A 15,604-nucleotide genomic window follows, 5' to 3' on the forward strand; every position below is an offset into this window, starting at 1 on the left:
GTGCGGGGGGCAGGGGTCCAGCCGTCCCAGCTCCAGCGCCCGCTTCTGTCACGTTAGTTACCCCCTTTGCCCTCCACCGCTTTCTCTCTTGGCGCTCCGTCCATCTCAGTTCCAGCGAGGGGTGTGCGTGCGTGTGCGTGTGCGCGCGCACTGGGGGGGGGGGGCAGGGGGAGGGCTGTGGAGGGAGGCGCCGTCGGAGGGAGAGTAGACGTCAGGAGGAGGGACTGAGGAGGGAGAGAGAGGGAAGGAAGAGAAGGGGGGAGAAAGGGAGAGCAGAGATCGAAAGAGACCCAGAGAGATAAAGCTTGAGGCGAGAAATAGTAAAAGGCGGGGTGGGGGGGGGCGGGAGGGGGGAGGAAGGAGGGGTGGAGAAGAGGGAAAGGGAGAGAGAGTGAGAGAGAGAGAGAGAGCGAGCGAGCGACGGGACCGGGAGGAAAGAGAAATAAAGAGAAGCGGAGGGAAGGGAAGTGAGTTTGTGCGCGTGAGTGTGTGCGTGTGCGTGTGAGTGTGCAGGGGCGGGCGCGGGCGGGCGGGGGGCGGGCTCCCGGGCTCCCCTCCTCCCCAGCCCGCTCCTCTCGCTCCCTCGCCGACTCCGGGCCCCAGCCGCGGGCGGGCGGACGGCGGGCGGACAGCATGCTGAGCCTCCTCGTTTGGATCCTCACTCTCTCCGATACTTTCTCCCAAGGTAAGAGGGGCCCCCCCGGGGCCCCCCCCGCCCACCCCCACCCCCGGCAGCCCGGGGAACACTGGGGGGCTCGGCGGCCCGCGGCCGGTCCCCCGGGGTCCGGACGCCACGAGGCGGGGGCTGGGTCCCGGCGCGGAGCCCTGGGGGAGGGGGCGCGGAGTAACGGGGGCTGGTGGCGAGGAGGAGTTTTCCGTTGATTTGCCCAAGTTGTTTCCTCCGGCTGCGCGGGAGACCGGTGAACCGGGGCCGCGAGGGCCGGGGGTCGGAGTGAAAAAGGGATCCGAACACTCAAAGTCTTTTCCGGAGCATCTGGCAGCCCTACCTACCTCCACCCTCCGAGGCCGGGAGTCAGGACGCGCGGGTCTTGGCCGGGGGAAGGCTGGGAAGAGAGTGGGATTTCGGATTAGGGGGTGGGAGGGGCGCGGAAAGCCGGGGGCCCGGGCTCCGGAAGATGCAGCTAAGGGAATCCCCGTCCTCCTTCCAGCCCAGCCCCTCGGAGGGCTGAGTCTGAGCGGCGGCTCCAGACTGCCTGGGGCTGCCCCCTTCAAAGGAAGGGAGCGGTGCCTCGGGGCCTCTGGTGGGGATTTGAACCCCTGCACGCGGAGGCTCCGGGTCGGGAGTGGAGTTCCACAGGCAGCTTCGGGCCCGCTGGATATGGAAGGGGCCACTTGCGGGCGGGGCTCACACCCACGGGGGGTCAGGAAAGTGTTGATGTCCGGGCTTATTTGGGACTGGCGGGGGAGAGGCTGGGAGATGAGGGAGAGGTTAAGAGAGAGATGAGGATATTAGTGTATCCGGAGGCTGGGCTGGGGGGCGGCGGGGGAACTGAAGAAACCAAGGGCCCAGACTTCAGCCCCGACTGGGGTCTGTGGGAGTGGATTCTTGTCTCCTGGGTCGGACTCTAAGGAAGATTTAATCCTGCTGAGCAAGCTCCCCCCACCCCCCACCCCCAAAAATGGAGCTGACACACAGATGTTGACATACAAACACCAAAAACCAACCATAGACACTGAGACAGACTGTTCACCTACTGAGACAGACATACCCGCGAGCATCCCCGCACACGGAGACAGACACATACATATACACAAAGACACCGACACATCTGAGGAAGACAGATTCCTCCCCCGTATCGGCACACGCGTGCACGTTCATGCACCCAAACATAACAAAACTCACAGACACAGTACATGTATGAGGCGGGCATTTACAAGGACACAACACGCGCACACACACACACACACACTGAAACCCTTCCAGGGATACCAACCCTCCAGCTTGAACAAAGAAACTTGAACAGATATTCATATAGGCAGACACTTATGGAGATGTACAGACAACAAAATGGAGGAGGTGGTCTCCTTTTTTTGGGGGGGGGTGGGAATCTGGGAAGGGGGAAGTTAGCTTGGACAGAGCACCCTCAGGCATTGCCCCGCTCTCAGTTCCCTTCCGGCCCGGTGGGTGTGTGTTTAGGGGTGGGGTGTTATTCTGGACCCCTCCCCTCCAATCCTGGCCAGGCGCCTCCCTGGCTCCGAAGCCAAAGCCTGGCTGAGTTGCTGGGGGCCGGTCTGTCGATCCATCATTCCCCATAGGGCATCCATGCCCCCCTCCCCCCCCACACACACACTTAGGATTTGGGAAGGGCGCACGTCCATGGTGTGAGAAGTGGTGCTGGGGGAAAGGAGGCCTGGCCCTGGGGTTGGCAGGCCAAGCCAGCCACTTGGCAGAAAGTTGGGAAGATGATTTAAGTTCTGACTTTGTTCAGCCGGGCTGCTAGAGAAGGGGGAGATGGGGGAGGGCCCACGGTGATGGAGGAGGGGTCAGCTGGGTCTGTACTGATATGCGTTGGGCGCAAGCTTCTGTCTGCCCCTTTCCCCGCAGCCCTCATGTGTCAGCAACGTGGATACAAACGAGCTTCAAGGAACAAAAGCTGCAGTTAGCAAACAGGAGAGGCATGTGGATTGAATCGGGACAGAAACGGTTCGAGGGAAGTGTGTTGTGTGCCTTTCTCCCTTCGGAAAGGGGGGGAGGGGTGAGGGGTTAGCTGAGCTCATCCTCCAGCGGGGGTGAAAGCAAGACCTGATGAAAGTGTGCAAAAGTATTTGGGATGGGGGGAGGGGTTACCAAAGGGAAATAAAAGGGAGAGGATAGAACGGAGGGGAGAGGAAGTCACTCCTGAGTGTTCCTGGGAAGCTGAGCAAGGACTGGGGAGGAGGCAGGGCAGGAAGGAGTGGGGATCTGGGGCTCTTCAGGGCTGGGGGAGGTGGCAGGACCTCTCTCCTCAGCCTCCATCCTTAGAAAGAAAGAGTTGTAGGCAGGGACTGGGGCAGTGGTAGGGGAAACCAAGGCGGGGATCGCCAGGGGCTTGAGGGGGGGTGGCAGGGAGGTGGGGAGAAGGTGGGAGGAGAAGGCAGTTGAAATGAGGGGAGTGGAGAGGAGAGGGGAAAGGGACGTTCAGCCTAGCAGAGAAATAAAAATCACGTTTTAAAGAATTTCAATGGGCTTCATCAATCTTCATTTTTCACTAAATAATTTTCTGTATCTTATCTAAATGAAAACCATTATCCTTCCCCCTGTTTCCATCATGCGCTGGCTCCTCAGACTGATTGCGCCGAAAATTGAAATATTTATTCATTTTCTGGGAGATTTTCTCGCTCCCCAGTCTCAGGGAGGAGAAATTGAAAAAGAAAGATTATAGCTAATCAGAGCAATGTGGGATGACAGGCTGGCCCAGGGTGGGAGCTGCCCAGGGGAGGGTGGAGGTGAAGGTAGGGGGAAAATCTGTCCCTTCAGCCCCCAGAGTCCCCCAGGCATCCCTGCCATTGCTTTGCAGGGCGGTGAAGAGTGAAGGGAAGAGGGCCTCCTAAATTCCCAGTATTCAGCTACCGAGTACAGCTACATCCTGGCAGAGAACAACAGTCTGGAAAAAAGAGTAGCTGGGAATGGACTCTCTCCTCCCTGTGCCACAACCCCCCCCCCCCTCCCCGACAAGATGTCCCACCCTTCTAGCCCAAAGCAGGATCTTGAGGTTGGGGAAGAGGCAGGGGGCGACATGGCAGAAATCAGGATACCAGGTCCCTCTCCTTGACCTTCTTCTTTTTTTTTTTTTTTAATAAATTTATTTATTTTATTTATTTATTTTTGGCTGCGTTGGGTCTTCATTGCTGCGCGCGGGCTTTCTCTAATTGCGGCGAGCAGAGGCTACTCTTGGTTGCAGTGCGCGGGCTTCTCATTGTGGTGGCTTCTCTTGTTGCGGAGCATGGGCTCTAGGTGCGCGGCTTCAGCAGTTGTGGCAAGCGGGCTCAGCAGTTGTGGCTCGCGGGCTCCAGAGCGCAGGCTCAGTAGTTGTTGCGCACGGGCTTAGTTGCTCCGCGGCATGTGGGATCTTCCCGACCAGGGCTCAAACCCATGTCCCCTGCGTTGGCAGGTAGATTCTTAACCACTGCGCCACCAGGGAAGCCCTTCTTGACCTTCTTGATTGGACTTCGGCTCAGACCCAAAGGGAGGGTGTGAACCCAGTATTTGGTGCCTGGAATTACCTCTGGCTAAGTTCTGGACCGCAGAAGACCCTGGATCAGGAGGAGGAGGCATCTAGGCCCTCCCACCTTCTGCTGGCTGACATGGCTGCATGGTTGGTTGTCTTGCTCTGCCTTTGGTTCTCCGGTGGGGTGAGGATGAGGAAGCCCAGCCTTGTCCCCAGCTCTCACCCCCTTGACTTGAGAACCGAGTGCTCTGATGGAAGCTCTTGTAGACCCTCTTTATATCCTCGGGGACCAAATCTTAATTTCTCTTTTAGCCTTTCAGTTTCTGACACAGTGCTACACACTCGCTTGGTAAGTGCCCTTAAATATCTGATCAATTGATTGATTTGATGAGAGTTCTACGATGTTGGAAGAAGGCAGTATTAAAGGGTGCTTAAATCACAGACTCCCGTCCAGCTCCCTGGCTAAATCCCCTCCCCCTTGGCCACTGGGTAGTTGTGTTGGCTTGAACAAGGTATGTGCCTTCTCTGTGCCTTAGTTTGCTCATCTGTAAAGTAAGGTTAGGAATAACATTTCATAGGGTGCCCATGGCAGTTAAATATGTTAATCCATGTAAGGTGCATGGAACAGTGTCTGGCACAGAGAGGTGTGCTCAGTAAGTGCTTCTGTTATGACTTTGCGGCTGGACATAGGAAGCCGAGTTGTTTTTTTCCTTTCCAGCTCCTCCTCATGATTCTCTTTTTGTTTTCCTGCTCCAGCTGCCCAGATTTTTGGTCCTGGGCTTCAGTACCTCTGCTTTGTATCTCTCATGGAGAGAACTGGGTTGTAGAGGATCCAGAAGGGGAAGCTGACCAGCCTTCCCCTGGTTGGAGACCTCAGGAAAGCTCTGGAGAAGGAGAGGACCAAGTGGAAGAGGTTGGCATTCTAGTGAGAAGGAGCTAGAGCTCTCGTGAGAGATGAGGAACACTAGCCCTGAGATGGCAGCATTTCGGAGTCTGGAAATAATACGGATCATTTATTGAGCCCTTGTGCTAACTACTTTATATGCATTATCTAATTTAATCTGTACAACAGTCCCCTGAGATTGGCTCTGTAATTATCCCCATTTCATGGAGGAGAAATCGAGGTTTAGACAGGTTAGGTATCTCGATGGTAGTTGGGGGAACCAACCCACCTCAAATCCTGCACCCCTCCCCTTTGCCTGGGATCCCACATGCCAGCAGGGACAGATGCTGGGCTAGGACAGGGTCTTTCCTGATCCAGAGCCAAAGGAGAACTAAGAGGAAAAGGGAATGAGTGCTCATAAATGGAAACTCACTCAAATTTTAAAAATCATCCTTTATTCTGAGATTCTGTCCTTCTACATTTTTGGGTGTTGAATGGTTTTTCTTTGATGGTATGACGGTGCCCATAAATGACTTTTTAAAAAAGCCCTTTACTTGGCAAATCTAAAGGTTTGCAACCTGTGTTTGTTTCTAAGATTATACACAGTGTTATAGGTCCATGAGCTACAAACTTGGGCACTACCCCTGTACCATGCAAGGCTGACTCCTGGAGAATCGTGGCGAGGCAAGGGGTGGAGTGCTGAGTGGGGGCCTGGGGAGAAAACCAGGACAGTCAGCTTCCAATTCAGTGCAGTCCCTGGCAGACACAGAGGCTGGGATCTGGTGTTCCCATCTGCTTTGGGAAGCCCTGCCTGCCCTAGAGCGGGGCAAAGTGACTGTAGGAGGTGGGCTCCCTACCAAAGCATCAAAATTACTTCTTTTTGAATCCCTACTGTGTGCTGTTCACATTCATCATTCCTTATTCCTTTGAACAACGACCTTGTGAAGATACCATTACCCCTATTTTATAGATGAGGAAACAAAAGCTGGGTTTAATTAACTTGCTTAAGGCCATCCCTGGGGTATTAGATCCCAGATTTAAACTCTTTGTCTTACTACAAGGCCAGGCTGCCTCCACGTCAGAGCCACCTGTGCAAGTGCCTCCTTTCAGTTGAGGGGGCTCTGGAGGGGAGAAGAGGCCTTCTTCCTTCTCCTCTTCCCCACGGTGATGGACAGGCTCCTTCTGGTGCCTTGCTCAGCCTTCTCCCCCAGGGCTCAGCCCATCACACCTAGCCCATATCCATCCTGCTGCCTTGCTCTGATGATCATCCGTTTTATTCAGCGGGGATGGGAACTCCTTGTCTGTCAGGAGAAGGAGGTTAGTAAAGCCCCCTTTCTTCCCACCTGTAGAGTCTTTTTAACTTTGTACTTGTATAGTACTTTCCAATTTTAGCAACTTTTTCACATGTACAATCTCGTTTAATAGAGATATTGCGATCGTCCTGTGATACAGACAGTGTCATTATTACTTCTCCATTTAACAGATGAGAAAACAGAGTCCTGGAGAGTTGAAATGACTTGCTAAGGGGGAGGTTGGGCTGGAGGGAAGGGATAGGGGGCAAACTCCTCCATCCCCCCAATTTTAGGGGACTGTTTCCAGCTAAGGGGAGGGAAATTCCCCTCCATGCGTCCAGGGCTGAGAAAGCTGTGCCCCTTCCCGACCTACCACCTCCTGCCTGGTTTCTTTTCAAGGCCTCCAGACCACTTTACTTGGCCATGTCCTGGAGGATGCTTTGACCTGGAAAGGGCTGGTGTAGGGGGTGGAGGAGGCGGTGGTCAGCAGTGGAGGAGAAAGAGGCTGCCACGTCCTTGGTCCTTGATGCTGAAATGCAGCATCAAGGAGGGGCTGTCTCAGGAGTCAGGAAACAGAATGAGTTCATTCCAAGTGAGAGAGAAGGCCGTTCACTTCTGTGGAGGACCTGCTTTGTGTTTTATGTGCATTAGTAACTCATTTAATACCAACAATAATCTGTTAAGTGCAGGAGTCATTATCCCCATTTTGTGGGTGGACAAAGAGAGACTCAAAGATGTTAAGCAGATCGGCCAACGTGATACATCTAAGAAGTGACAGAGCCAGGACTAGATCCCAAGCAGGGAAGTTGGAGTGGGGGGGCCAGAATGATTCCCAGAAGGAAGCCCCTGAAGATGGGCAGATTCCACCTCTTCCACATTGCTGCTGCATGCAAGTCTCACTGCACAGTGTGTGTGCCCACGTGCATGCGCATAGATTCCCACGTGGCCTCCTGTGCACTCGCACACGCAGCCATTTCTCATCCCCATATATCTATAGACAGATATCTCTGGCTTTCCCCTGGTCCTTCCGTTCACCAGAGCAACACTGCCATGTTTCTGTGTACCATTCCCCTTCCAGTCATGGCAGCCATCCTTTGAAGAGTCTTCGAAGGCACTACTTTTTTGTCTTGTCTCGCATGCTCTGAAGATATACACGCTACAAGGTTAAGAAAGTTAGAACGCTCGGGTTCCTCATTCTGTGACTCTGGTCTCTCTGCATCCTGCAACCCCAGCTCTTACACTTTCCCACTACTGATTCACAGACAATGCAACCTGATAGAGTACTTTGAGCTCCCAGGATGAAAGCTGTTCTAGCTCCCAGACATTGCCAAAGATCACATTTTTCTTTCTTTTTCCATCCCGCTCTCCCGCACCCCCCATCAGCTCTCTCCAAACTCCCAGTTTCTCCCCCTCCACATTTAATTTCTCCAACAACTTTTATTAACCTCTGTAGCCTCTGGGAGCTGAAGCCTCATTCCTCTCTGCCCTCCTTGAGTCCATTTAACAAAATTGGGATCATATTGAAATAAATGGGCCTTGTAGCCAGCCAGCCTCCTCAGGATCAAGGGTCTTAAATCCAGGGTGGAACTCTCTAGTACTCCCTAGCAAATTCCATCAGTCTCCCAGGAGATGCTGCTGCTGCTTCATTCGTCTGGAGGTCTGGCTCTGGGACGGTGATGGGAGAAGCTCCTAGAAGGCCACGGGGACTGGGTTTTGAGGCAGGGAAGGGACAGCAGGGACCTGAGTGCTCTGTGCCCGGAGGGTAGTCCCTGGAGGCTGCCCCACTCCAGGCCAGATTAGGAACCATACATTCCTCTTCCAGACTGGCCCTTTGATGCTTTTCTTCTGTGCCCCTTCTGAAGCAATATGAGGAGTCCATCCTCACTGGAAGATGTGTGGGAAGAGAGTAAGGACTCAGTCCCTTCATCCCACAGAAATGTGTTGTGTGCCTCTACTATGTGCCAGGCACCAGTGTTGCAAAAAGAATAAAATACTGTCCTTGCCTTTCAGGGTCTCACTTTGTGATTTAGGTGCAAAAATTACTTAGCTTCAGTAGGTCTCAGTTTACTCTTCCATAAAATGGGGAGAATTAAATTTTTTTTTTTTTCAAATCAGCAAATGTATATTTCTATATATAAAACATACTGGTAGGCATTATGGGGAATTAAAAAAAAAAAACCACAAAATTGTACGGTCCCTTCCCTCCAAGAAGCTAAGATGCACATACACACGCAAAGATTCCAGGTAATGCTAGGCTGGGTGTAGTTGCTGTCAGGATAGCAGTGTGCACAGTCAGAGCTGGGGAGTTTGCTGTGGGCCGAAGAGGCCAGGAAAGGCTCCATGGAGGAAGTGGGTCTAAGGATGGACAGGATGTGGCTGTGGCAGGAAGAGGGAGAGCATTACCAGACTGACTGAACTTCCCGAGTCAAGGTGTGGCTACCGGAATGCGCGGGGTCCACTGAGGCTGGTGGCAGATGAGGATTTGGGTCAGGGCAAAATAATGGAGGTGATCCAGAACAGTAGACTGGGGCCTGATCCAAGAAGGCCTTGAAAAGCCAGGCCAGAGACTGTCCTGTAAGAAGTGGGGAGCCAGGGGTTTCTGTTTTTGAAGCAGAAGAAGTGTTAAAAACCCATGTGATCCCTACCTCATTCCTCACCAAACCCTCCTCTCCTCGTAAACTCCCCTTCCACTGCTGTAGATATCTGCAGCTCATTCAATTGGGGAAAAAAAAAAAAAAAAAAAGGTGAAACGGGCAGATGATCAGAGTTTGACCAGGCAGAAGTGAGCAGAAAACCTTAGAGAAAATCAGTTCTGCCTTGGGAAGTCTCAGATCTGTGACCTGAGTTGGGGAGGCTTTGGAATGATGAGAAGATCTTTTTTCTCAGTGAATCCTCAGGTATATGATAAAGATGCCCGGAGACAGAGTTCAATGGAGAGCCCTGCAGCTTGGTGGATACCTAGGCTGTTTGTCACATGTTCCCTGGGACCTTAGGCTGGGTCTGCACTGCCCAGAGTCTAGGGGAACCACCTGGTCCCATCAGAGGGCCAATCCGGATATAGTCCCTGCAGGATCAATCCTGGGCCGTTTCCTCTGGTCAGTGGCCAGAGATGTGTGTGCACTTGGGGGTTGAGCCTAGAGATTCTTAAAACCTCTGCAAGGAAGCCAGCTCTGGTTTTTCAAATGGAAACCTTTGAAGAAGGTTCCTGCTAGGGTGGTGAGTGCCTGTGTCCAACAAAGCCGGTGTGTTTTTAATGGCTGGGCTGGGTCGGGCACTCAACTAGGCACCGGAGGTACAAAGGTAAGTGAGATTTGGTCTCTGTCCTTGAGGCACTCTGGGGCGGGTGTAGGAGAAGGATGTATAAACACATATTGACAATACTATAAGATAAACGTTGGGAGAGAGGTATGTGAAAAATGCTGAAGTCTAGCTGTCGGAGAGGGGGGAGTGGAGGAGGCAGCCTGGCAGGGGGAGGGCACAGCCACAGATGTGAGGCTCTGGGGCTGCGCTGGAGCCTCTGGAATGCAGCGCCACTCAAGATATCCGGGCTCTGGACAATCCCTGATTGTGCCCCCTGCTCCGGATGGAAGGAGCTGAGGAATCCGAAGGAGTGAGCAAGGTCCCTCCCAAGGATTATGATTTCCAGGAACAAAGGCAGTTTATATAAAGCGCCCTTTCCCCAAATCTCCAACCTCTTGTGTCCAGTTCCCTCTTCCCCACCCCCGCTCCCACCCAACTGAGCTGATTTCTAAATTAACTTTGTCCTTGTAATCAGCTTAGCTGAGTTTTTTTTCTTTTCTTTCTTTTTTTTTTTTCCCCTCCTTCCTGAATTCTCCCAGGAACAGCCTGGGGCCCTGCTCGCTCCATTACCCAGCATTGTCAAGCCGTGAGGTGCTTTTAACTGCTCTTCCCATTCGACTCTCTTAACTGGGAGGTTATTGAAAGGAAGGAAGCTGAGATGGGCAGATGGGGACAGAGAGAGAGAGAGAGACAAGGGAGAGGGAGAAGGCAGGCTGGCAGGGTGAAGCCCCAGAGAGAAGTTGGGGTTTTCTTCATCTTGATTCCCTAGTCATCCAGTGGACTCCTGGGTTTTAATCCCAAACCCTGAGCAATTGACATGCTGCTCTATGCCTCAGTCCCTACCTCCCTGGAAATCTACTAGCTTGACCTCACTGTGAGATGGGATGGGGGGACTCGCAGAGGCCCCTGCAGTCCGCTCCCTCATTGCCCACCTCTCCCACACACATACTCCTGCTACCAGCGCTATCAACTCTCCAGCCTCCACCCCCAAGTCAGCTACTGCCTAGATGATGTTTGATCCTAGACTGATGTGCCTATCACCCTGCACACATCTGGGAATTCTTCCCTCACCAGGCCGTGGGTGAAGTGAGAATACAAATTCATTTTAATGTCCGTTTGAGCCAAATATAATTAGAAAGGAAAATCTGACTTGGCAAAAAAAAAAAAAAAAAAAAAAAAGTCTAATGCATGGCAAAGCTAAGTTAAAATGACTTCTGGATTATCTGCACTGCTGCTGTCTCCATTTGTGCAGAAAATTGAGAGGGGAGCCTGGAAAGCCTGTATCTAAGGGGTTTGGCTTGTGCACGTTGCCTTTGGTTTCATACCAGGGTCATGTCATAAGACTAGTCTCTTTCAACACACCTTTGGAGTTGGATAACCCCTCAAGTGCCCTGGGACCTCCTTACCAGAGGGCCTATGGGAAAGCCAGACTTGCCCAGAGGGGCTGCCGCCTGTGTGATCAAGACCAAGTCATTTCACTAGAGCCTCAGTTTTCTCATCTATAAAATGGAGACAGTGATACCTACCTCAGAGGGTTGCTGTGAGGACCGAATGAAGGAATCTATGTTAAGTAATGGGATTTGGAACACAGCTGGTATTCAGTAAATCATATTGCACAGTGCCGGCTTTTTATAGCTCATAGTACAAGGCAGATCTGAGGAAAGCAGACAGTAGGATGAGTGAAGAACAAATAATGGTGCAAAGACAGATAAGTCTCCGTGAACTGTGCCAGTGAGGTTGGTAATCCCTGAATTTATGGTTTCTGGAATGCAGTGCGGTGAGACTTTTGAGATGGCAGCAAAGCCTAACGGAAAGCACCCTGCTTTAGAGTTAGGTCTGAGTCCTGGCTCTGAAGATTCAGTGGTCTCTTCATCTTCGTGAGCCTTAGTCTCCTCGGCGTTAAATGGAGTGATAGCAACCACAGCCACTTACCTCTTACTTGAAGCCCTGGGAAAGCATCTGGCAACGCACAGTAAGCGTGACCGGAAGGTTTGTCGCTCCACAAGATTTCAGCTCAGTGTGTTAGAACAATGATTCTCAAACTTTAACAAGCTTCTGAAGCACCTGGGGATCTAGTTAAAAAGTGCAGATCCTGATGCGGAAGATCTGGGGTCAGGTGGCGTCTATGCATTGGCACCAAGCTCCCAGGGGACACCGATCCTGCTGCTTCTTGGACCACACTCTGAAGTGTGAGAGGATGTGTTCTTCTAGGGCAATAGATCTTCAACGTTCTAATGGGAAGCAAGAGAAAATAGAATTCGTTTACCTGAATTCGCTTTTCAGCCAGCTTAGTTGTGTAACAGAGCCCAGATGGATTGTTGATTCAGGAGTGTCTATATGTTTGTTTTAGGGAAGCAGGTTGTGGGACAGAAGAGGGGGCAGTGGGTGCCAGCGTGCCCATCTTCGGCCCCAAGCCTGACCTGCCCAGCCTCCTTCTTGCCACCTCCCAAGCTCCCAGCCGCCCCTACTCCACCCCACCAAGTCTTCACTCAGGCCAACAGCTGCCAGCTGCAAAGTTGAAAAGCAACTAGCCAGTATGTTGGTGGAAACTCCTCCATGCCTGACCCAGTCAGTCATTTCCACTCAATTTTTTTTTTTTTTTTTTTTTTTTTATGAAAAGAGTCCTCACAATCCAGCTCTCATTTGGTGGAGTTTTGGGGGAAAACATTTTGGCAGAGCTGCTAGCCAGGGCCTAGACCTTGTTGGCTTTGGCTTGAAAATTTGGGCAGGAGCAAATTGAGGTTTGGGAAGGAAGGTGGGTCATAGGCCTAACCGAGGGCATGATTTGTGGGGAGCAATGGAGGACCATCCCTGGGCAGGTCATTTTCTCACACTCCCATAGACCTACTGGTTGTTCAGGCAACATGATGAACTAACTCATTCTCTCCCTACCTTCTCTGTCTGTGTGCAGAGCCTCAGGCTGTAGAGGAAGATCCACAGGCCTGGGAAGAGAGAGCTTCTGCCTTCAGAGTTCTGATTCAATGGGGGAAGCTTGGTTCTTATATCTAGGGAATCCTGTCCACTAGGGGAAACAGGAACTCCCATTACTTCCCCTTATCCCCCCCCCCCCCCCCCCCCCAGAAAACTGACTGCACATTCAGCCATCTCCAAGTGCAAATGGAGACATATGCAGATGGCACACATCCATCCTGAGGGGTTTCAGAGTAAATAAAGAAGGAGGTGGGATCAATCAGATTGGGCTTCCTAGAACATAGAGCCTGGGGTCAAGAATGAAGATGGAGAGATGATTCTGGAAGAATCCTAACATCTTTGGACTCTCAAGATCTCTCTCTTTAGTCAGGTGGGACTAACTTGAATCAACCTGGACACGTCAGTGTTTGCCCTTTTTCTGAAGAGAAAGGAATTTCATTCGCTCTCTCTGCCTGCTCACTTTCATATCTAATAATCCCTGGCAAGCAGGAAGTTCTTCTTTGTGTCTAACCTGAACCCTTCTTGCTCCTGCATGGAAAAAAAAAAAAAAAACTGTCTTGAGACTGTAACTGAATAAGTGTCCGGTATTCTTTTTGTCTGGAAAAATAACATTTTCCCCAATAGGTTCATTTTTCTCTCACTGCAAGGCAAAGTTCCCTGTGATAGAGAAGCAAGCCCAGAGAGGTCATAAGTGAGACTGTCTCTGAGGCCCCAGTTGAGGCAGAGCAGGTTGTCTCTTTAGGGGTCAGATCTGCTTTCCAACAAACTGCCAAGGCTCTCTTCCCAGTGTCCCCAGTCAGGGCTAGAAGGATAGTGTTCCCAGGAACCTGGCGGAGTCACCATGCCCTTACTTGTCCAGTTTCCCCTTCTCAGCGGCTCGGAGCAGCTGGAGGCTGGAGAGCTCTGGTGTTCTTCACTGGGCCGCTGTCTCTGGCTGATGGCCTGAGGGCCTCTCCTCCTCCCTCCATGGGGGCCAGGCTGAGAGAGGCCCTGGCATCTGCTGCTACACCTGGTACCTGTAGGAAAGTGGGGCCTGCAGGGGAGATGGCAGAGGTAGGCCTATGCCACAGACAGGCCCTGTTCTAGCTTCGGAGCAGGAATATTTTCCTTTTGGAATCACACAGGGATGTCCTCAACCGTGCCTGGGTGGACAGGGTAGATCCCAAGTGCCATCGGTGTGGGCAGAGAGAGGAGAGGGTAGGGTGTCTGCCTTTGGAGATCTACTAATCTGTTGGAGTATGGACTAGGACCCTGGACTGTATTAGATCAGTGCAAACTTTTAGCTCTAAGCTTGAACTTGAGCGTGGAGACTTGGTTTCTGCTATCGGATAGCTAATTATAATAGAGGAGATAGATAGGTTCCCCATCTTCCTCAGGGTCTACGCACACAGAAAGATCATCTAAATAAGGGGAGGATTTTGAACGCTGTTGTACATCAGCACAGGAGAAGATGGAAAAAGAGGTACGGGAGCTGCGGCATCAGTTATGGAAGGTTTCCAGGAAGGGGCAAGAGGGGAAAATGGAACCCAGGGTAAAAGAAGGTAGAAGAGACAGCTCTTACTGGAGGGCTGGATGGGAGAATAGTGGGAGCCGGGGGTGGGGAGGGCTACCCAGCTAGAGCAGTGTGGGCTGCAGGCTCCGGGAGCTGAGAGCTGTGGTGTCGCCTTGTCAAGTCGTGGCCCCTGCAATGTTCACACTGGCCGTGTGACACACTCCCACACGCACAGGCCGGGAGAGGAATGGTGTTAAAGCAGCTCCTGCTGCCTGGAGGACGGGGCGGAATGTAAGTCCTCGAAGAGGACGAGCTGACGTGTCTGGGGGGGGGGAGACAGGAGCTCCGCCCTCTGGTCCCCCTAGAGGAGACAGCGGGGGTGCTCCGAGTTGGCTCCAGCGTGGAGCCTGCCTGTGGGGCAGCGGGTCTTTGTCGGGGGGGCGGTTGCTACCCTTTTTCAAGGGTAGCCATGGCCCGGGGTCCTGGAAGTGCTGCCCGGTGGCCTGGCACGGGACAATCTGTCCACCAGCACAGACACACGCTCCGCTGCGCCGGGCTTCTCCCTGCCCCCCAGCCGGATGATCCCCAGGCCTCTTCCTCCTGCTGTCCTTCCCTGTCTGTCGGTCTGTCACTCGGCGGGAGTGAAATGTGCCCTGCTCTTGGAGCATTTGGTGCTTGATAATTTGTGGATTATAGCTAACTCTCGATAAAGATTCCCCTAATTGCTTGGCTCACCTCAGGTTCTATCATCAAAGCAAAGCCGTGAGGCCCCCCTCTCGCCCTCCTTTTCTTTTTATTATCTCTTAATTAATCACTCTGGCTTTCACACTTAGCAGATAATTACAGTCTCCTGGGCAAGAAGCTCATTTTCATAACCTCCTGCTCCAAGCCAGCAGCAGAGGGGGGAAGGGAGGAAGCCGGAGAGAAGGGGAGAGTGGGAAGAGAGATGCTGGAGGGAGGTGCGGGCAGCAGGTAGCGGGTACATGAGAACAAGGGAGGAGAAGAAATGGACGTCGGGCAGCAGCACCGGGTGGCGGGAACAAGGAGTGCTGAGCGGGGGCATGGGGACCAGAACCCCTGGTCCACCCAGCAGGCCCAAGGAGGCTCTGCCAGTGGGCAGGGAGTATGGCCGCACTCCCTGGGGAAGGCCCCACCCGGTCCAGCAGTGCTGGCGCAGCCTGAGCTGCACTTGCCAGCTCCCTTGGCCTCCCCGGGGGTTGTGGGGGGGTGGGGTACATCAGGAGATGTGCACAGGTTGGTGGCCAGAAAGCAAGAGCTGGTCCCAAGTGAAGTTCATTGGACCATGTGCTGGGAAGTGAGGCAAGCTGGGGTGAGAATGGTGACAGGGAAAGGAAGGACAGGACCACCATCCAGTTAGGACCCAGGTCTTGGTCTGGGAACTCTTCTTCTTTGAGGAGAGCGGGACGCACACCCTGGGGCTGAATCCCATGGCCATGACGAGGGAATGGCCACTCAGTAATGTGACTGGATGAAGAGGGGAAAGCCTAGCACTTCCTCACACCTGCGCCTTGTAGGT

The 15,604-nt window shown here is 52.8% G+C and overlaps 1 protein-coding gene across 3 annotated transcripts in view; it reads left to right on the forward strand.

The window, feature by feature from the left end:
• Positions 1–382: 382 nt before the first annotated feature.
• Positions 383–15,604, forward strand: part of KIRREL1 (kirre like nephrin family adhesion molecule 1) — a 97,679-nt gene continuing 82,457 nt past the window's right edge. For 2 of the 3 annotated variants that reach the window (XM_068541070.1, XM_068541071.1), the window contains exon 1: positions 383–685. In XM_068541070.1, the coding sequence (XP_068397171.1) occupies positions 634–685 (52 nt within the window). In that variant the 5' untranslated portion in view covers positions 383–633. The remainder of the gene's footprint in view (positions 686–15,604) is intronic. The other variant, XM_068541072.1, reaches the window with a different exon arrangement.

The sequence above is a fragment of the Eschrichtius robustus genome, chromosome 3, assembly GCF_028021215.1.
Source record: "Eschrichtius robustus isolate mEscRob2 chromosome 3, mEscRob2.pri, whole genome shotgun sequence".
NCBI classification, from domain to species: Eukaryota; Metazoa; Chordata; class Mammalia; order Artiodactyla; family Eschrichtiidae; genus Eschrichtius; species Eschrichtius robustus.